Source organism: Diadema setosum, chromosome 1, assembly GCF_964275005.1.
Source record: "Diadema setosum chromosome 1, eeDiaSeto1, whole genome shotgun sequence".
In the NCBI taxonomy this organism is placed as follows: Eukaryota; Metazoa; Echinodermata; class Echinoidea; order Diadematoida; family Diadematidae; genus Diadema; species Diadema setosum.
Window position 1 is genome coordinate 11,310,279 of NC_092685.1, and position 21,837 is coordinate 11,332,115.

The following is a 21,837-nucleotide window of genomic DNA, read 5'->3' on the forward strand; positions in this document are numbered from 1 at the left end:
TGTGTATGTATGTCTGTCTTTCACCATTATACATCCCACCCATCTTGCATACCTGAGCGTTCGTTGTCTGTAGTTCAGTACAGCTGATGTTTCTCTATTTTTCTCTACGCTCTCTCCTTTGTTTGGAATTACTCTCGGTTTGTCACTTGCAAATGAACGCGAGATGGCGCACTACATTGAAATCCCACCGGGTATCACTGGTAATTATTGGACATGAGTATTCATCGTTGAGCACATGATAACTAATTTAATTTCAAGAGAAACTGCACATCATTGTAAGTAGCGTCCGAAGTCTATAACAGCCTCCCAATCAATCTCAGATGTGAAACCCGGTTAAATCGATTTTTGTCTTCCAAACTTCCAAACTTCCAAAATCTTCCAAACTCCGTTTTAATCAAGGGATTTCAGATCTGAAGGCCCTTTAATCTAAATAATTATCATAATGATTCTTTTAATTGTCTAGATTTTTTCTTGTTCCGGTTTTTCCGGTGTTCACTATGATTAAACGTGAAATGATTTATGATATTGTGAATCACTATATATATAATATTTTTTTTCTATCTCTATGACTTTTCAACTTTATTCAGCCTCTGTTGTTGATGTTGCTGTTGGTTTTGTTTTGTTTTGCCAACAAGAGTGTCTTTCTTGTGGTGCGAATGTTATCTTCTGTTCTGCGTCACATTATGTGGTTTAATATGCTGTAAAGTCATATCTACTGACTCATATATACTAAAAACAGCCCTGAGGCTGATAGTAGGTTTTCACAAATCGTATTGAAATAAATAAATGAAACAAACAAACTATTTCTATCTTAATAAAATGTTATAACACACAGCTGATCCTGTCTGAGAGACACGTATTATTAACATGTTGCTGGTTGCTACATACTTGAATGATCGCATCGTTGAATCAAATGCAAATCTGATGAAATTATTTTTCATGACTTCTTGGATTTTAAACTATACCTTTTATTTATTCTAATTGAAAATATTTCGGGGAAAACCTAAAAGATTTCCAATTTTAGTGCCTATTTTGGATTTTCCCCCGAATTGAGACCAGAAAATATAATATAGTACCCCTTTCCCCTAAAATAGGGAAAGTGCATGCAGTACAGATGACCAACGTGAGCTGAGTGGAAGGGGGTGGGGGGGGGGGGAGGACTTCACCCTTCTACTTTGTTTCGCTGACTGATGTATTTTGTTGGATTATGACAAGGTGTGGTATAGTATGTTGGTAGTCTGAATAATTTTACAGAAATATGTTCTTTTTATTTAATGTTATAAACAATTTGTTGGCCTATCTCTATTTTTATCTCTCTCTCTCTTTTATTCTCTCTTTTTACTAGCGACTAATTTTATTGCTCGTGATATTTACAATTTTAGCAGACCAATACTGCACAATTAATATTCCTCGAACATGATCAGGCTAAAGCCCTGATCTTTGGATACTCTTCCAGAAGATAGGTCTCTTTCCAATATCCCTGTCTAAAGCATGAAAACAAAATAATTCTATGAATGTTTAAAAACAAACAAACTTTATTTGGCACCAATTCTAGTGAATTTCGTGAAAATAATATGCAAAGAATTGTGTTTTTGTGTCCTTTTTCCTCTCTCTCAATCTTCTTCATTGACCTATTTGACGGATGATCCTTTACGATCCCTGTCAAATGTACAATCGATAGGGAGTATCTGCACAAACAGTCTTTAATACCAGACTTTTAGAGGTATTGCAGACATTGCGTGATGTGCTGCGACCACAGAACTGTGTGTAAGAGTTCTGTGGCTGCGACACGCTGCTGGTTAAACTCAGTCTGAAGGCCAAAGCCTAACTAACTATCGTTCGTAAAGAGAAGAAGCGCTCTGCACCCCACCATAGTACCATTGCATGAAGATGCACTGCACTGTGATCGATGCACCTGTAACCAATCTATAGTTACTGTGCGCCTTAATAGACATTGCATTGTGACATACAGTAAACTTACAGTAATAACCGTGTTAGATCTACATCTTCTAGTTCCGATTCTACGTGTATTCAGATTTTAATTAAAAAAAATTATACACAACTTGAGCTCCGTCGGGGTAGCTCGTAGATATCGTCAGCGACACAAGTGCGGAGGTAGGTTTGGACATTTCATAATCACGTTATTTTCTACAGGCCTTGCGTGGCTTGGCCCTTGCAACCTGTTTAGTGTAACGTCTATGATGCCAATAAATGGTAGGGCCTGGTAGGCCTAGGGCCTAGTTTAGATCGAGACTGTGCTGTATACCCGTAGGCCTATGTATTTTTTTTTTGTTTTTGTATGGGGCAGAGAGTCGTACAGCCTGCAGGTAGGCTAGATGTTTTCTACTACTACCTGTAGGCCTACCATTGATAGCACGCGCCCCCGTGACTCACAGTCAATACTAGGGCCTTTTCTAGGGGCTTTTTAGTACTGCAGTAGAATTACCAATTATATATTGACACCACCAGTTTGCACCACTGTGATGACCACGGCACTGGTATGGTTTAAAAATACACTGCCATTTGTACCAATCCTTACTGCATAGGCAGTGATAGGCCCCTTTCCCTTTTGGATTTAGGCCTAACATTATCGTGTTAGGCCCATAAAGTCTACTGTATAAAGATCACTAAATAAATGTAATTTATGAAATTAACTGTTCGTGTGTGTGTGATCGAGGTGATGCCTGACGACAGTGACACGAATCGCACAATTTAACTAAGGGAGTACCATATAGTATATACAGGACGTTAAGATATTGTTTTGCCTGTAACGTTAGACCTCAACTAATTAACGAGTACCGGTACCGTATTAATTTCCCCTACTCAGATTCAGGAAACAAGGATATGCAGTCCGCTTCTCTCTTAGTTGAACAAGCCCAGTATGAAGCAGCCTGGCCATGACTGTCACATGGAACACCGTCACTGGTGTCTGGGGTATAGTGTTAGTGTTGATGGCTGTGTCAGTAGTCGTAATGCCTCCGGCCAGAGGACATCACTGTATCTATGATGATGTGCAGAGGGAGCAACGTGTACACAGGACAACGGTGAACTATCAACAAGGTGATGAAACAGTACTATAAAGCAAGAAATATTCAATGACAAAGTTTTCACGCATTGGTGCCGACAGCCTTTTTCGCAGCATGAAAGTTTTAATGAATTGTCACTTGCATCCGAGGGGCAATGCCTCATAGTGTAGTTGGTAGACAAAAAAAAAAAAAAAAAAAAACACTTATGCATGCATTTGAATGTTGCAAATCTTGGTTCTTTAGTTTAAATACCTCAGAATGGCTGATGTGATGCCACATTAAATGTTGGGTTATTTTTAGGGTAACACAGTCAATGCCTGCTTTTATCAAGCGTTTATACTCACTTCTGTAGATGAAAGAAAAGGTTTTATGCCATCGTGGTTCAGGTCCAGAGCACTGGCGAAGCAAAATAAAAACTGAATTGTCCACTCCCATATATTGTGAAATTGCACAGCAGATTTAATTGACCATTTTTTACAGGTCTGTCATTTTCAGGATGAGCACTCAGCATAACATTTAGCTGTTTTTCACAACATTAGAGAAGCAGCTTACCATTAATGGATTTACGATTTTTTTTTGTGTGCAGATGAAGTGACAAGAGCAAGGCGAAGCACGGTGGACCCTTACCAACCAATCAGAATCACAACAATAGTGCAAGATGAGGAGCAAATTGTGGACAGTGTTCAGGTGGAGAGGCTGGAAACAATCATGGGAAGTGCAGTATCTGTCATAAGAAAATTCCTTGCAGGTATGTAACTCCCCCCCCCCCCCCCCTCCTCCCCATTTTTATGATTTATAATACAGTGCACTCCCAGTATAACAAAGTTGTTGGTACCGGTGGTTTTCTTTCGTCATATCGAACTTCCAGTTGTACCGAACAGTAAAATATCTGGAAAGATATGTATACTGCATAGAGAGAATCTTTGTTTGTGTAATGTGTATGCCCTGCTTACAAATAACTGTGTATTAGCTTGCATTATATGCAAATGTTTTACCACCTTACAAAATATATCATGATGGTGTTGTGTGTCAAATGAAAAAATAAATGTGCATTATACTTCCTCATCAATGAAAACAAGATTAAAGGGAAAATTCTTTTCTGTGTACAGCATTGGAAAAAAAAATTGAACATTATGAAATGATTTTATATCCATGGTATTTGAAATGTGCAGTGGGTGTTAATGGTGTGTTACATTATCTGATTCATATTTCAGTTTATCCAGTCACAGATGCCTTAATTTTAGAAAGATCCAATACAGCCTGCCGCAGTGTCCATAGTACTGGCCCCAATGCAGGAAAGTAAGTGTGAATGAAAACTCAGTTTCACATAAATACAATATTGTAAGCATGGGTATGGATACTTGTATATTTAAGTCTTTTATTAGTTTTTATTCACCTCCTTTTGACTCTAGCATGCTGACCAGTAACAACTCTGTGTCATTTGTGACGAGCCAATATCTCAGCTAACTACTGTTAGTTCTTCCAACTCCTAGGCTAAATGCTGGTTTCCATACACTTTTGTGTGAGTGTAAAGCCCATTTTAGTTCTCAACCTTTCATTTGCCCATATACATTGACCTTTGAACTAAGCTCTTCGTTAACAATCAGATAATTTCTAAAAAAAGAAAAAAAAAGACTTTGCTGTCAATAGTGTAATGAGAGTTCAACAATTCCTTTTGAAGGCTATTGCAGTACAATAGAGATTTAGCATATGACCATGTAATTGATCCTTTTTCAAGTCATTTTGGTTAGTTTTATTACATCTGCCTATTTGTGAACAAAGCAAGGGATGGGATGTGTAGGCTCGTAAATGAGAATATGTATGACTTATGCATGTATTTAATGAAACTGATGTCGTATTGTGCAGAGCCAAATTGAATGATAATGAGTGCTAAAATGTAAAAATGAAGTGACGTCCAACATTTAGGAACACAGAAAAAAAAATAGCAAACTGTCAACATACTGGAATGCAGAAATGATGTAAATGCTTTTTTTTTTTTTTTTTTAAATGTCACTGCATTTTTTAATATATTAGTCCTTTTGTTTGCTCTCCTTTATTGTAGATGTGGATCAATTTTACCAACATACCAAGAAGAATGTTTGGACAACTTTGTGGTAAGCATTTTGAATTCCCAAATGTCTCAGATACTATGCAAGCAATGTTTATGCATTAGGGTAATTTCCAGTCTTTACAATTTCAGTGAAGGGAAAACCAAGGATTAAAATGTAACGTTTTACAGAATATGTAGAGTGCAATGTACTTGGAATGCAAATACTGTATACGCTATATATTTCGCGAGTCTAAAATTTCGCGAATCGGGAACTCCTGACAATTTCGCGAGTGGTTAAATTCGCGATCGTGGAGTCCTGCACTGGAACAGAGAAGTGAACACGTGTACGTTACATTCACATCGGGATCAGAGTCAATATTTTCGCGTGTCTTTAATTTTGCGAATAGCACCTAACTCGCGAAATTCGCAAAAATAAAAACCTCGCGAGATATTTGGGGTATACAGTATATAATTTGGTGCAAGTCTTTTGTCTTTTAAAAAGGTTTTAATGATATACTTTACATTCAGTGCTTATTGCTTCTAAATTATTGGGTCAACTGTATCAATTATTTTAAAGCCAGCAGCCAAATGCATGTATGCATGTGTAGTAGGTATAGACTAGTTATATTATCATGCGTGCATGCATGCACAGTTTTTGCAATGGGGGGCGTGCAGAGGCCGACAATATATCACTCTACGTTACATTGATTACATAGAGCGGTGTATGGTTACAGAGCATCAACATGGCAAAAGATGCAGAAATATTGTCCTTGTCAGGAGTTTGTAGGAATTTTGGGGATGAAAATACCATAGATGTGAGATATGTTCTTGAGTGGTGTATCTGTCATATAGAAAAAATAAAGTCCTTGCCCAGTTGTACTGTTCAACTGAACGTAACTTTTGAATCATTAGCCTTGGTAGAGACCATCAGCTTGATTATAAAAACAACAACAAACAAGCAAATATGAAAATAAAAATAAAGTAACAATTGTAAGGTATTAGGGGAAAAATATATGGTTTGAACGGCATGCATTACATTAAAGGATGTTGATATTCTTTGATTTTCCGTCATTTGTTACAGATCCCAGACGACCATCTCGGTGGCCTTTGGACGTGGGATGCAGTCAACCCAGACCCAATCACTCACTTTCCTGTTGGAAATGGCCTTGCTAACACAGACACAGTACTGTATGTCAAGGCTGAACACACCAGCAGATGTGACTCAGGGGTGAGAGCGCTGTGAACAGGAGGCAGTGTTGCAGTCTCTGTGACGATCACTGTCTAAAAATGACTTGCATGCCTTCTGTACTTGGCTTTTAAGTGACACTGCAGATGAAAGAAGGAGTACCAGTGTATACTATTTTAATCTGATTATTGTGTAACCTCCTCTGTGAAATCAGGTAGAACTTACCTGACAAATTGAGTATTCTGTGACTATCAAATCTCTATCAATTTAGCTGATTTTTGTGACGTTGTTTCTTTGCAGTTCTTTGAATAGTGATGTCAGAAATCTTACAATCCCTCTGTAGAGCAGACCATCACTGGCTATTAAACTTCTCAAAGTTTTGCCAAAGATCTTTGAATTGGGATACACTGGACTCCATTATAACGAAGTCCTCAAGACTGGCATTTTTCTCCCGTTGTATATCGAAATTTCGTTATACCAAAAAAATAAAAAACAATGCCGATAATTTTGTGACCAGGAGTTTTGTTTTGTTGTGACCAGGAGTTTTGTTTTGTTGTGACCAGGAGTTTTGTTTTGTTGTAACCAGAATTTTGTTATAACCGTGTTTGTTATAACTGGAGTGCACTGTATTGCAAATTTATGAAGAATATGTTTTCCAGAGTATACCTTTTGAGAGTTTTCTGTATCGTATGCTTCTCTTACCAGGGAGTCTATGCTTATGCCTCGTACTGCAAACTGGACCAGTTCAACCGACCCATTGCTGGCGTTATCAACTTTTGCCCCGATCCTCTCTTAAGTGATGAATATGATGAGGACAGGTTTATCCTGGTGAGATTTTTGTTCTGATATATCATGCATTATCTGTTGTATATAGGTATGTAGCCGTATGATTGCAGAGTGCCTCAATTTGAAATTGCTAATTCTGTCGACAGTGAGGGTACACGAACTGAGGGTCACATTCAAACAATTTTGAAAATGAAACTTGGCAATATCGTTAGATACGGGTTTATAACGTGATGTCATGCATATGGAGTTATCTCATCTGAATACTCCATTTCGCAAGCCCTCTAAAATTCATATCAGCCAATATCTTCTTTCCTCCTCTTCCTTTTGACTTTGCAGCTGGCTTTGCATGAAATCTTCCATGTTCTTGGCTTCTCCAGTAGCCTGTTTGAAAAGTTCCAGATTTGCAACATTTGTGGTAAGATTTACAGCCACAAAAGCTGAATTTTGTGAATTTCTGCACTTAGAAAATGTGGTAATATGTATTAATGCAGTAGCCTTAAAAAAAAAAAAAAAAAAAAAATAGGTAAGTGGGCTCTAACGCTTGATTAGACCAGAAGATGCCAGGTGCACTCATGGGAATTGAAAGATGATTCGAGGGATGATGTTAATTGACAAATAATTAAGCCGTGTTATTGTAATCTATGTTCTGATTCTCATATAGGGTGCTCTAATGTCAAGAGCCACCTTTAGAAGAGTAATGAATATTTGGTGTGCTTGCAGAGAGCACTCATAAAAGAAAGCATGAACCAAATGAAAAAACAAACAAACAAATAAAAAATAGAAAGAACAAATGGATAGAAGGCTTGTTGTATACAGTCACAACTGTTTTATTTTGGACTCGGATAGATTGTAGCTCTGCGTTAACAAGACAATGTCACAGCAACATTTCAAAGGTGCATTACATTTGCTCTTAGACAAGAAAAGATAGTGTGAAATGCATCATATCTTCATCAGGTATTCATAGAAAATGGAAACTTTAAATAAAAGTAGGTTTCTAAGAAAAAAACAAAGAAAAAGAAGATTAATAGATGTATGAGAAAACATCACCATTGGTTCAAAAGACCCTTTTTTACCAGTATTGAGAATTTTGTTTGAACAGTTGCTCAGGATTTATTAAGAATGTTTTATATACATGCAACTCAATTTGTGACCATTTTTATAGGCACAGTTGCTTGATGAGGACAGTATGTCCTACTCATGAGCTGTCCTGATTAAGTAGCAGCAACTGTAATTGTACGTGAGGTGATAGTTGTTTCCTCAAACGCGAGATTAATAAGCATTGCATGTGTCCCTCACTGTTCGCTCCCTTTCCATTTATCCCAGCTGATGGTCTCCAGTGTGAACAGAGAGAGGACGTGATCTCCACCTCTAATGAACAGACCAGACTTAAGTCCCCGGCAGTTTTGTATGCTGCTCAGACACATTTTGGTTGCTATGAGGAAGACTGGGGAGCACCTCTGGAGGATTATGTGAGTATCTGTAAATATAGTCAAGTAATAATAGCTCTGTCTCATTCAAAGGCTATAGTAGTCTGTATACACAGTTCCTTTTATTAGATTTAAGAGAATTTCTTCTATCAAACCTGCTTGTGTAATAAATTCACTCGGTATCTTCAAAGCTACAGATACGTCTGAAATGTTTGTGAGTTTGTTTGGGGAAAGGGAAGTGATGGAGAAGCGATGCAGCAGTTTATGTCAGTATTTTGAAGTAGTTGTGCTCAGATATTATAAATTATGATAATAATTTATATTATAAATTATAATATCTCCTATATTTCCTTGTATTTGGTTTGTGTTGTGTTTTCCAGGCCGGGTCGTCGTCTCACTGGGAAATGAGGCACATGTTTGGATCTTTGATGGCGCCTACCATTCAGGAGGTAATCATGGCAGTGTATGACTTAGTTGAGCTTTTCTTCTTACTTCTTTTGTTTAAAAAAAAAAATGAAGGCATGTCATGAAGAACAGTTCTGAGGTAAAGTTGTATTTATAACAAAGGTTCAGTCCAACAGGGACAAACAGATGCCGGTTTGTCCACAGGCCCTTTACCCTCACAGACAATGTGCTAAATAGTTCTGTAGTATAACAGTAAGCAACACTATGTCAATATGCAGTACTGGAACTGGACACCACTGTCTGCCACTGTAATTTTGCAGAGCTGCACCGGTTGATGTGAATTTGATGAAGATCTTTTGAGTTGTGTCAATCTGTTTTCAACATTTTGCAGCCCCACTCGACCTTCATAGACAACATGACCCTGGCCGTCATGGAGGACTCGGGTTGGTACCGAGTCAACTATGATTACGTGGGGGACTTCCTCTGGGGCAAGGGGGAGGGGTGTGACTTTGGCTCAGCCTTGTCCTGCGCCGCAAACTTCTCCAACTTTTTCTGTAATGGCAGGTGAGCATGAACTGTCTTTGTGTGATAAAAAAAAAAAAAAAATCAGTATCAAATGTGTATACATATTTCAGATTCTCTTGATTATTGACATGCATATGATGATGAGCTTTAAGTACATGTACTGTAAAAGGTATTGGCTCATATAATATCCATGCATTGTGGAAAGCAGCGGGATGTGGAAATGTCTGTAATTATGTACCCTTCAGTGTGCCCAGTTATTACTGTGTTATATGGATTTTTTTTCTTTTTTTTTTAACAGGCAGGAACAGACTCTAAGAGTGACCAGAGTATAAGGAGACAAATAAAAAAAAATAAAAAATAAAAATAAAAATATATATATATATTTAAGGAAAAAAAATATGTATATTTTTTTTTCTTTCTTTTTTTCAATTCTTGAACCCAGTTTGCATACATTAGTTGTTAATATGGTGGGCAAACCTCAGGGAAGCTTTCAGGTTGTCAAGAACCATTGTAAGAAATGTCTGCATAAAATTTGAATATGCTAGTAAACTTGTATATTGTGCGACATATAAATTATGAATATTCATTAGGTATGATTATTAGTATTTCTTATTATATCTAAGTTGTATCATGTTGTTCAAGTAATGTAAATTTAGATTCTCCAGAACATCATCCAAACATAGGTAGCATACAGAACTTCTCTTGAAGCTATTCAAGCTATCCTTGAAAATGGGGGGAAATGAATATGAATGAGCTCATTTGCATAATTTATGCATGAAAAGGAAATAGTGTATATTTTTAAAATGGGATTGCACAAAGATCTGCAACAAGTAATGAGTTTTTCAGAATTGTGATATTTATACTGTGGATAGCTATTTCCAAGGTCTGCAGTGCTGATATAGTTATATTTCAACATTTTGACTTTTCTAACCATGTATAAAAGCTGTCATGAATGGCAGTGATATAAAAATGAAATAAGTATATAGATTGGGACTCAGAAGACTTGTTATCCAAGCTACAAACAGAGAATTCTATTTCTCCTGCCTCTTGCTTGGGGGAAAGTCCCTGGACCCTGGGTAGAGAGTGCCATGTCTACTGATTGGAGACATCTGCTCAGTTTAGTTCTCCTCATACACACTGGCTAAGAGGCCATGCTAAGTGGCTGAGCCTGAGGAGATACTGGGTTCTTGTCGAAGCACAGGAATGCAAGTCTCATTACTTGTCAATGTGAACACAATAGGGCTCACTCTCTGAGTATGCATTTTTGCATCCATTGTATGATGTAAGTCCATCACTGCCAGAGATTATATTATTCTCTTTGTGCTCTCTGTTCTCATGTATAAAAAACCCCTCAAAAACACCTAGTTGCCTGCATCTATCTTTCGGTGATAGCGCCCTCTCTTGTTCGATCTTGAGAGAAGTTTGATTCTTGAGGGCCTGCTTGTGTGCTCTGTACTAGCCACATGCTGTGATGGATTTTGTCCAAGTTTTTTACAGAGGCGTATTATAGTCAAGTCTTAATCCATATAACTTTGGTAATGCTGCCCTCAATGTTCCGCCTTTTACAGGGTCAAAGACAGCCACCATCTACATATCTGTATATATATATATATATATACATATATATATATATATATATATATATATATATATATATTTTTTTTTTTTTTTTATTTTTTTTTTTTTTTGGTGGGGGCTCTATCATGCACAGCTTTAGGTCATATTTTGGCTTGTGTCTTTTGTGTTGCCTATGGCCTGCATTTCTTGACAGATTTGATTAAAATTTGATATAGATCTAGCCGCCTGTAACTTTTGGTGACTTGTAGGCACTGGCCACACTTTTTTTTTCTTTGGTCAATCATGGTGTACTCTTGACCCCTGTGTAGTTAAACAACCGCAGTTATATGCTGCTGTTGCGTTGCAATGGATATTTTATGTCTAGTTATTGCATGAAATTCTAGAAAACGTGCTGTGTAATACTTATTACATGATAACCTAACAAGTTTGATTTGCACTAGATCTGCCAAAAGTCATATTCTTAAATGTCCTTATTACATGGAAGAAATTTCCACTGGAATGAACCAAATTTGATATGAGCATTAACTGTGACAGAGTTATTGGAGTGTTACATGTTGGGAGTCAGATTTCAAAGGGCAGGGTCACATTTGAGGCACACAGAGGTTGGTAGGCAGTAGCCCATAGGGAGAGAACTCCCAATGCAGATCCATGTAATCCATTTCAAATTGGTGACTGATCAAATCTCATTTGGAGAGGTTCCACTTGATATGGCTGCATTAGTGTTGAGAGTCATAGAAAAAGATGAACATTGTGATCTAGCTGTAAACTAGGGGAAGTTAGATGCAAATTACAGGCCACAAACAGGGCCAGCACAACCAGACAACCAGGGAGGGGGCTGGCTCCCCCTCCTCTCCCCCCCCCCCCCCCCACACACACACACACTCTTTTTTTTTTGGGGGGGGGGGGGAGGGCAGCCAAATGTTGGGTTTTTTTGCTTGTCAGGCGATTTTGGTAGAAAAGTAGTAGCGAAATGTCCCCTCCCACTTCCATCCTGAAAACAAATCGACATCCCTGTTCCCATAATGTCAGCCCCCTCATGTAGCGCCGCCCCTGACAAAGTAGTGCACTGAAACAGAAGAGTGTAGGATGTTGGCATGTTGTGCTGATTACATGAAGTATCAGAACAAATGAATGATCCCCTGAAATGTACTCTGGTCATCTTTGTCCAGTGCTGCCGGATGTGACTATCTGGGACTGAACAAGGCTACGTGTACAACCAATGACTACCTGGATGGCTGCAGAGTATATTGGCCAGACTCGCAGGCTCTGTGCACCGCACTCCATGGTGTTAATAACATCAGTGGAGAGACTCCTGGCTTTGACAGTAGATGCTTCAGATCGAATGCTCTGAAAGCGGTGAGGCCATGCATGCTGATATTCATCTTAGCTGTAGATGAGTTTATCAAGATGTTTCAAATGATCTCGTGTTGTAAGCATGATTATTAGTACACATTATTGGGGGGGGGGTTGGTGCAGGGGATGAGCTATGGAAGGGCAAAGTAACAATAATGACTGGGTTTCCCTTTTGAAAGTGGCTTGACTGTTGCGAGTGTCATTGGAAGAAAATTTATTTTAGATCGATAAATTTATGCTCCACCTAATCTTGCTGAAGGCGGGTTCATTGTTGCAGTTCAGTTTATCCTATTGAGGTTTTGGATGATATTCTTTCAGCCAGACAAGCAAGTGAAATGTTTAAGGTTTGCATGATATATTCACTTTAACCTTTTCTTTCTGGAAGTATTGTGTTTGAATATATCTTAAGAGTTTAATCGGACAGGGAAACAGTGGGGGTCATACTGCCTGGTCATGCTACCCTGTAGGGTATTGATTGATGTAATCACCTCACATCAAGCCTGGTAGTCCTCATGTACCAGCTAGGAACTATGGTTTTACCTCTTCCAGCTTCATTGACATAATTGAAACAATGTCCACTCTAAAATTCTTTGTTTGTATTTGTAAGCCAAAAGGAATTACATGTAGGTAAACTTGTGAACTTTATTCATATGCATTTGTATTTGTAATATTTGTTTTGTTTCGTATTATAGGTTGATCTCATTGTGCAATGGTTAAGATAAATGAAATTGACCTTTTGTTGTTCTATGCATTTTTTTTTCATTGCTACACTGTAATTTGTTAGTATTTTTAATGTATTCATGGCCCTTTGTTAACAATGTCTGTAATTCAGCCTCCAGGCTGTGATAGATATTGATGAATAAAACACCTTTTCAATTCAATTCAATTCAATTCAATTAATGCATGCTGGCAATGTTTACCATCTCCCATAGGGGACATGTGAGCCAGGAGCAGCGGAGGGAAGGTGCTATGCAACCAGGTGCAGTGGCTTATCAGAACCTGTACAAATTCAACTCTTTGATGCTGAGTGGGTCCCATGTCCAGAAGGAGCTGTGATTCAGGTATTGATAAATGTCATTCTTAGTATTTGTTCTTTCTTTAAAGAAACAAAAAAACAAAAACAAAACAAAAAACAATAATTGTGTGTGCATCATGTATAGCTCTATGACAATAAGTCATTTAGCAGCCTCGTTATGCTTTTAAATGTCCGATTTTATTATCTGTAATAAGGTCTGTTCCTGTGTGAATATTGCCATGTAATATGTCATACTAGATGCGTTGTACAGAATTCAATATTTGCTTGTTTTGCACATATATTTTTAAAAGTATTCTTTGTCTGAATATGTCACTGTGTCTATAGTCTGTAGCTTCCTGTTATGTCTGTCTCTAACAAAATGCAATCAAAAAGAAATCAAAATTGAATTGCATCTAATACTGTAATCCCATTATTCCAGGAAAAGCTCTGGTATAGAGAGCTGCATCAATGATCCACCAGTCTACTATTACACTGCTTTTCTATAGTGCTATTTCACCAGGTTTTGGTACTCAAAGCACTTTACAACTACAATTACTAGTGAGACACTTCACAACATTGGAGGATACTGTACAGTGAGGCTTGACATTAAACATTGCCCAATGGCCCGGGGCCACCAGAAATAGATGTCGGGCCGCCACTTTTCAAGAATAGATATGTTTTGGGGGCACCATTGGGCAACCAAATTTCATTGCCAGGCCACCAAAAGGAAAGGTTAGTGTCGAGCCTTGCATACAGATTAAATGGAACAGACTCCTTTTCAAAGAAGGTATCAGCTCCTCCATGCCTGTGGTTTTCCTCGAGGTAATACAAAGTACATCTTCCGTACAAACTTTGTTGACTTGACCAAATTTGCCACAAAGCCCTGCCAAAAGTTGGGGCTGAAGTTAGATAGAAGTGTTCCAATGTTTTATTGTGCTATAGTTGCAACTCAACCCCCCCTCCAAAAAACAAACAAAACAAACAAAACACACACACAAACCCAAAAGGAATTATCGTTACAAAAGAGAAGATCAGTCTTTGAACGGTACTCTAGTGTCATGATCTTTGAACCATGGTTTTGAAGTAATTGTGAAGGAATGACACCAGGCTAATTTTGTGTAATTTTTTTTTTTTTTTTTTTTTTTTAATTTGGTGATTTTTTGACAATGCATCCACAGTGAGTTCAAGCAAGGTAAGTCTGTGTTTGAGAATGTGTGGCACTGGCTGCAGCGTTTTGATAACCATTCACTGACTTTTTATATCTATTTGCTATGCACATGGTATGTAATATGTAGTTGAAGTATTTTTCATCTATTTTGCAATTTGTATGAACATGATTTATGGCAGGGTGAAGGGTGTAATTTCAAAACCGTTTTTGTGAGTGCTAATATTGCTTTAATGCTGTTTGAGGTGCATGAGCTTCCCCACATTGGAAATTGGTTATTTGCATATTTTTATCTGTTCAAGTTGCACTTGTGTACTGCACTGTGGTATGAAATTGAGAAATTTCTGTGTTTGTTGTGCATGTGGAATGAAAGGAACTTTTTGTACCATTGCAATTGCTTTTGTGCACCGTACAACTTCTTTAGATTGCAGATTGGTTTGTTTGCTTTTTGTTTATTTTATTTAGATATGGCATACTGTCATTGTGATCCTTGTAGAAAGTTTTTTTTTTCTTTATTCCTCGAGACACATATAAAACTTTGTGATGAAGAACACTGAAAACTTTTTTGAAACTCAAGTCATATTGCATGTAGACTCATACAGATCTTTAACTGTTTGCCCTTTCAGTTTCTGTTTGACGATAACTTATGAGGTTATGTTGCATTCACTCAAAGTTGAATGCCATTTGTGTATTCAATTTGTTTTGAATGGCATGCAGAAGAGAGTATCAGTGTCACCTGTCGTATTCAAAGATCGTCAATCATACAGGACAGGGCAGGGGATTAATCATTGTTGACAAGGCAGATTTTCAAATGGTAGTGTTGGAATGCGCCCGAAATTTAATCCTTACACAAGCACACGCACTCACACACAGACACACAGACATACTGCCATGCCCTTGATGAGGTGTTTGCAAACTCTCTGATAGTCAACAAACCTTGGCAACTGAATTGTGTTTGTACTGGATTCACTCAGGTCCCAGGGTATGATGGAGAGGTCCACTGTCCTCCAGCCGCCACTGTCTGCACCAACGGCTCCTCCCTGCTCGGTCTTGTCGAGATGCCTTGCCTTACCTGCTCCTCCTCCACTGCTTCCCCATCACCTCAGAGTAAGTCATCTCCATGATGCTAGGCAATAGTGATAATAATATCAATAAGTTCTGTCCAGGGTAGCCTCTTGAGTGTTGCCTTTGCTCTACCAGAGGGCCATGCTATCATTATTGCCCTAGCATTGCCAGGTACCCATTTATACACCTGAGTCAAGAGGGACATGGTGATAAAAACATCTTGTCCAAGGATGTAAGCACAGGGAAGGGATCGAACTCTGGTCCGCCAATTTAGAGTCAGGAATCTTATCCACTATGCAACAGCGCCCACAATGCTGGACATGAAATGGCCTTTTATGATATATGTTGCTCTTAAAGCTACAAATGGCATGATGGGCCAAAATTCTGATGTTGTCAAAATTGTCAACATGCACAACACCACATTGGGTTCATTTGAAGTAGTTTAATATGCATGCTTAGTGTATTCCTTAAAAGAAAAGCTGATACCGAGAAGTGTAACTGACTGTGGCCACGTGTGAGAGATGTATCATTCTTCAGATTTATGTATTACAAACAGTAACAGCACTCAAAGTGATCAAAGACAGAAGGCTGACACAAAGATCATGAGGAGTTTATGTAGTATAACTTGACCCTTTCTTGGCAGCATCTTCCAAGATGTCCACACCCGCTGAGGTGAGTCTGTCTCTGGAAATCAGTGACCTTGATTACTCCGAGGTGGACGAAGAGACAGAGGTCAATGCCTTCAGCAGCACCGTTAAGAATGACATTGCAGCGGTCACTCAAGTCCAGCTGTAAGTATCCTGCTCAAGTTATTCTGCTTTGAGAGAGTTGTTTTCCTTGTAGTTTAAAGACAATTCATGCTGCCATGCAGGTTTTAGCATGCTGTTATAGTAGAATCAGTGTAATATTGAGTTAATAATTATGTTGGACATGTTTCCATTCTGATATGAGCGGTGATGTCTGGCATTGAGCCTGAAATGCTGTCATGAAAAAAAAAAGAAAGTTGGCTGAATGACTGTGACATGCGTTTCTTCTAAGGCTACAAAATGAAGTTTTTGAAGTATGTGGTATGTACCTGACTACTCATGCTTCTGCTCTCCGAACTTTCACACATTACTGATCATGATTTTGATCAAGCTGAGCCAGAATTGATCACCCATGATGCCTTTTTTTTTTACCACTACATTTCTGTCTTGTCCTTTTCATTCCCCAGGGATCGTATCGAAATCTTGCAAGTGGTGAAAGGAAGTGTGATCGTGACAGTATGTATCATGGAGCGAGTTTCAGACTCTGAAGGTACGTAAGGAGCTTCAGTCCTCTCAACAGAAATACAGTTCACGCCCTTGAAAAGTAAATCAAGTCGCTGTCTCCTCCATCTCTCTAGTTTTGTTATTATCATTATTATTATTTTCCCCAGTAAATATGACAGTTATTTTCTGGATCCAGTCATTGAATAGGCAAGGCTGGGCATTATTGGTGACCTGGTGGCTGCCACCAGAAATAGATGTCGCACCACCACTTTTTGAGAAAAGATATGTTTTCATGTGAAGACAAATTTCATTGTCGGGCCACCAAAAGAAAAAGTTAAGTGTTGAGCTTTGGTATAGGTATTTTTTGGTAAACGTGATATTAATATCCACTTTCATCTTTGATTTAGGAAAGCAATTCTAACTGTGTTTTTCATAAACAATATAGGTGATGTTACCATCTTGTTCAAAGTTACCACACTCAAATGATGATACAAACTTTTCTGGTACATTTGATTAAAGAAAACATATGCAGAACCCCCAAATATTAACAGGATCATGTTTTGCATAATTGAGTATTAACTGGAACTACTCTCCCCATGATAATTTAATGTGAAGGGGGGGGGGGGGGAGAAGAACTCATTCATTCTTTATTTCATGTCAATTCAAAATGATGAAGTAATGAAGTTTTGTGTGTAGATCACGAGGAGAATTGTGAGGTAATGACATCACCTCTTCTAATTAGCATATGTGGTTTTAACCAAAATCACTTCATCACGACAGAAATTGAAACTTTGAATGCCAAGTACTTTCTAATCATATGTCCAGTTTTAACAAAACTTCTACCATTGTGTGTGTTTGTTGTAGTCTATCAAAGTGGTCTTGTCAATGGAATGGAATTGCACTTTTGTAAAATTCCCCTCTGTGGCTTTATTTTTCTTCAGTTTCAGCTCAGGAGGCGTACAATAGTCTTCACGCAGCTGTTTCCATGGGGGAATTCTCTATTAGCTACAATCAGGCCAGTTACAATGTTGTATCAATCAGGTAGGAATACATTCATATTGATCTTACATGGGTAATGGCATCTAAGAATACTTCATTTTGGTAGGGATATTGCCTCCTTAAGACAAAAAAAAAAGAAAAAAAAAGAAAAGAAAAAGATTTAACATTGTTTGACATTTGGAAAAAAGGAGAAATATATATTTAGGTAAGTGCATATTTATCAGTATTGGACAGATACCGGTCTATCCACAACTGCATTATTGTATCTATGAGTAGCACGTAATAAAGCAGAGGAACCTTAAGTGTCTTTGATTTCTGCCAATATCTCTGTGAAGATTTGATGATGCAGGACCCAACCACACAGTGGAGCTATCAGCTTTTATGAGATGGGTTCAAGAATGTAGCCAATCACAAGTGCTGAAATAAGTCATGCTCTTTATTTTTGTACTAACATGCATGGGTGTTCAGAAAGTGCGCAGCAAAAAAGCATAACTGCATGTTTACTGACGTCACACTGTATATTCTTTAAAATCAGTTATATCAGTTACAAGTGCGCTATCAACCACTTATTTTCTGTAAACAACCTCTAAGCTCGTATTCGGTGTTTAGAACAAAATCTTGACTTTTGAGCAAGTTCTACATGTAGGTGACTGGTATTCTCTCATAAAGGTACATGAATAATAGTTCATAGACCCATTTTATAAATCAAATAGTGCACAGGTTTAAGTTTATGACGTTAGTGGAGATGCAACTCAGTTTCGGGTATTCACAATTTTGTTCATGTTTCGCCATAGTGAATACCCTGAAGTGCACTGCATCTTCACTAACACAATTTTGCCTGTGCGTTCGTTGTATTATTTATTATTAAATTGAATGTAAGATAGACCATGCTGTCTGTGTTCCACAGCCTCGTAGACGTCAGCACCCTGCCCCCTGACCTGTCAACGTCCACCACCTCACCCAGCCCAAGCCCACCCCAGAGTGGTCCCACGATCTTCACCCCGCTCACCATCGTCGTGCTGTCCGTGATGACGGTACTCCTGGCTGTGATTGTCATCGCCGTCTGCGTGTGCAAGAAGAAGAATATGGAGGCCAGGGTTGCCCCTGCCCCACCGGCCAACCGGGTGACGGCGCAGCCAGGAGAGGCCTACGTGCTGAAGAAGGCCGAGTACAACAAGACTTGGAAGACATCCAGAGACAGATAGAGCAGGCATGTGAACTATGTCGACTCAGAGCTAGAAAGACCTTATGAGAGGATGATGTGATAGTACTTTGTTGCAGTGAAAGAGTTCTTTGCTGCCAGGGAATAACACATGTTCTTGCACTGTCCATATCAGTGAATACAGGTGCCTAATTCACAGTGCTTCACTTCCTACCTTATTTCAGTACGTCTCCATGTTCATTTCTGTTTTTTGAAGTGATGTTCTGGTACTGAACAAAAGTAAGTATATCAGTAAGCTGTACCCCCTTCTGTGAGAGACAACTTCTCTAATAGGAACTGTCAGTGCTCATCATATTATCATGATGTTAAAGGCATAATTTACCATTTGCAGATGAAACAAAAACCCAATTTTAGTGCTTCAAAATTAGTTAGTAATAGAAACGACCAATGTAAAAATTTTTATTGTATAATCAATGTTAATTATTGTTAAATATTGAGAATTTGAACACTAGTTATAATAAAATTGTTTCTAGAATAAATTGTCTACAGTTATGGTTTATTGGGAAAAATAGTGATATGTCCTTTTATTTTAGGCTTTATTGCAAATTTTTTATAATGTACGATGTTTTGTAATACAACTGACCTACACACTACTATGCATCAAATGTGATGACTCAAACATTTTATAAATCACTGCTCCCAATGGTAAACAGTGGCTTTAACCTGTTGAGGACGAGTCCCGAGTATTCTCGGGCAAGTGTCTACGGGAAATGCGTGTTGTAGCAAAATCAGTCTGTCTTCAACGCGTTAAGATGTGCTCCCATGGACGTGGGCACAGTGCATGTCCTTTGTCCAGTCTTGAAAGATTGTGGTAGGAGGTAAAGTATTAAACAGAGTGTGCAAAATTAATGGTGCTACACTATGATCATCAGATGTGATAGCATTGAGGAGCGAAAGATGTCCAAGTCTGATCGATGGAATGTACAGTACTGGAGACTTGCGAATTTTTGCAAGTTGGCATACATTTCAAATCACTCCTCCTGAGCAATATCATAACGAGGAAACGGCATATCCGTAATCTTATGAAATTATGGAGTATCATTTTTGTAAGAATCATTTGGTCATGTTTATGAAACACGATGCATGTCTTCTGTGTCAACAAATTGGTTCGATGATGAAGATGATCTTTCAGTGTGAATACAATATGTATGCCCAAATTAATGGTGATTTTGAATCTGCCTAATTTTCTAGGCAAGCAAGTAGTGTAGATGTGACAAATTGTGTGTTGGTATATTCCTTCTTGAAGGACTTAAGTCATATTTGACTTCATGTAAAAATACATCATGTTGTATGTTAGGACAGAATGATGTATACCTATGGCGATATGGACATGTACAATGTGTAACTCAGTATTCCAACACTGCCTGCCTGTCTGATTGTTCAAGCCTTTTTTAGTACTCGTGACAGTTGAGGCCACAATGCAAGTAATATACTGAATTGATCAGTATTGCTGCTTTACACAGTTTTATGTTTTCATGTTGTATGTATTTTGTGGCCAGTTTATCGTAAGGTTATGTGATATTGCAAGTACTATTTTCCTTTTTTTTTTAATGATGTCAGGTGCCTTGAACAAACAGGTGTCAAACATGTGTGTGAGTGTGCAGTGCGGTGACATACACTGTGGTTGTCATCAGTGGCTAATAGGATGTATGCAGTTTTATCGTCACATCGCTGCTTGTTGCTTTATTCGTCTTGGTTTTTTTGTTTTATCGAAAGCCAAGTTTTAAGCTGGGGAAAATTCATCTTTCATGGGAGTATGTGCCGTTTAAGTGGAGAAATTCAAACACAAAAAAGAGGGAGAACAGGGGATTTTTAAAAAATCACTTTTTGGCAGGAGAGCCTTTGCGTACAAATACAGTATGTTGTGTTCTCATGTATATTGGTATACTGTATGTACATAATCAGTCAGTTATTTATGTCACCGTGATTCTATGGAAGTGTGTATTCCATTGGAAAATATGTTTTACAACTTTCTATGTAAGGAATGTGTGAGTGCAAATATTTGTGTGTGTGTTTTTTTATAACATCTAACAGATGTACATACATATGTTCCCAGTGAAAAGGTCTATGTGCTATATTCAGAGCCATATGTGTTTTTTTTAAAGCACAAGGAAACTGGATATTGCAAATCTGTATTGCTTGTCTGATTATGTAAAAGAAGATGTCATTTAACACGTGTGCTGACAAAAGTTTTGAAGCGGACTTTTCTTTTAAAACAAATACGAAGAAAAACCTGGATACTAAAAATGACTCCTTTTAAAGTAATTTTGGAACTAATGCATAGTCAACCTAATGAAGGATGTCAGTAGTATGTAAGCTTTATGTAATATGATATGCCATCATTACAGTGTGCTGAGTCTGTAATTTGTTTTATCATCTTACCTTGGCAGTTTCAAAATCACCTTGATTGTAAAGTTCCTTGCAAAAGTTGGCTATTGCACTTGATGTGAGTTATTGGCATTTCCAGAATTCAGTGCCTGTATATTTTCTGTTTTTTTAAATGCTGTATTTCTAAGCAGGTATTATGAACAAACCAGTAGGCCTAATTACTGCAGAATTGAGCACATTCTTAGAATCTATTGGCTGAATACTATTGGCTGAGAAAGCAAATTCCAAGTGGTTCCAAGTGGTATGTTTATTAGTCAATGGAAGCACATTTTTTATATGGATTTTTTTTTTTTTTTTTTTTTTTTTTTTTTTTTTTAGCATGTGTGATGTATCAATGCATTCAGTTATTCAGTATTCAGTTGTTGCTGTTGTTGTTTCTTCTTAAAATCTGGCTAGA

General features: G+C 38.0%; 1 protein-coding gene across 1 annotated transcript; it reads left to right on the plus strand.

Moving 5' to 3' along the window:
* Nucleotides 1–2,836: 2,836 nt before the first annotated feature.
* LOC140226848 (ciliated left-right organizer metallopeptidase-like) lies at nt 2,837–19,391 on the plus strand. Its single transcript, XM_072307280.1, has 17 exons — nt 2,837–3,060; nt 3,613–3,774; nt 4,241–4,325; nt 5,089–5,140; nt 6,158–6,304; nt 6,968–7,090; nt 7,385–7,463; nt 8,372–8,517; nt 8,856–8,924; nt 9,272–9,444; nt 12,153–12,339; nt 13,269–13,397; nt 15,491–15,623; nt 16,225–16,372; nt 16,795–16,877; nt 17,773–17,872; nt 18,738–19,391. The coding sequence occupies exons 1-17, from the start codon at nt 2,898–2,900 to the stop codon at nt 19,033–19,035; spliced, it is 2,277 nt and encodes a 758-aa protein (XP_072163381.1). The 5' UTR covers nt 2,837–2,897; the 3' UTR covers nt 19,036–19,391.
* Nucleotides 19,392–21,837: the final 2,446 nt, after the last annotated feature.

Coding starts and splice junctions, on each gene's coding strand:
- LOC140226848 (XM_072307280.1), top strand. CDS start 2,898: ATGACTGTCACATGGAACACCGTCACTGGTGTCTGGGGTATAGTGTTA. Junction 7,464..8,371: donor CCAGATTTGCAACATTTGTG/GTAAGATTTACA, acceptor CATTTATCCCAG/CTGATGGTCTCCAGTGTGAA. Junction 17,873..18,737: donor TACAATGTTGTATCAATCAG/GTAGGAATACAT, acceptor TGTGTTCCACAG/CCTCGTAGACGTCAGCACCC.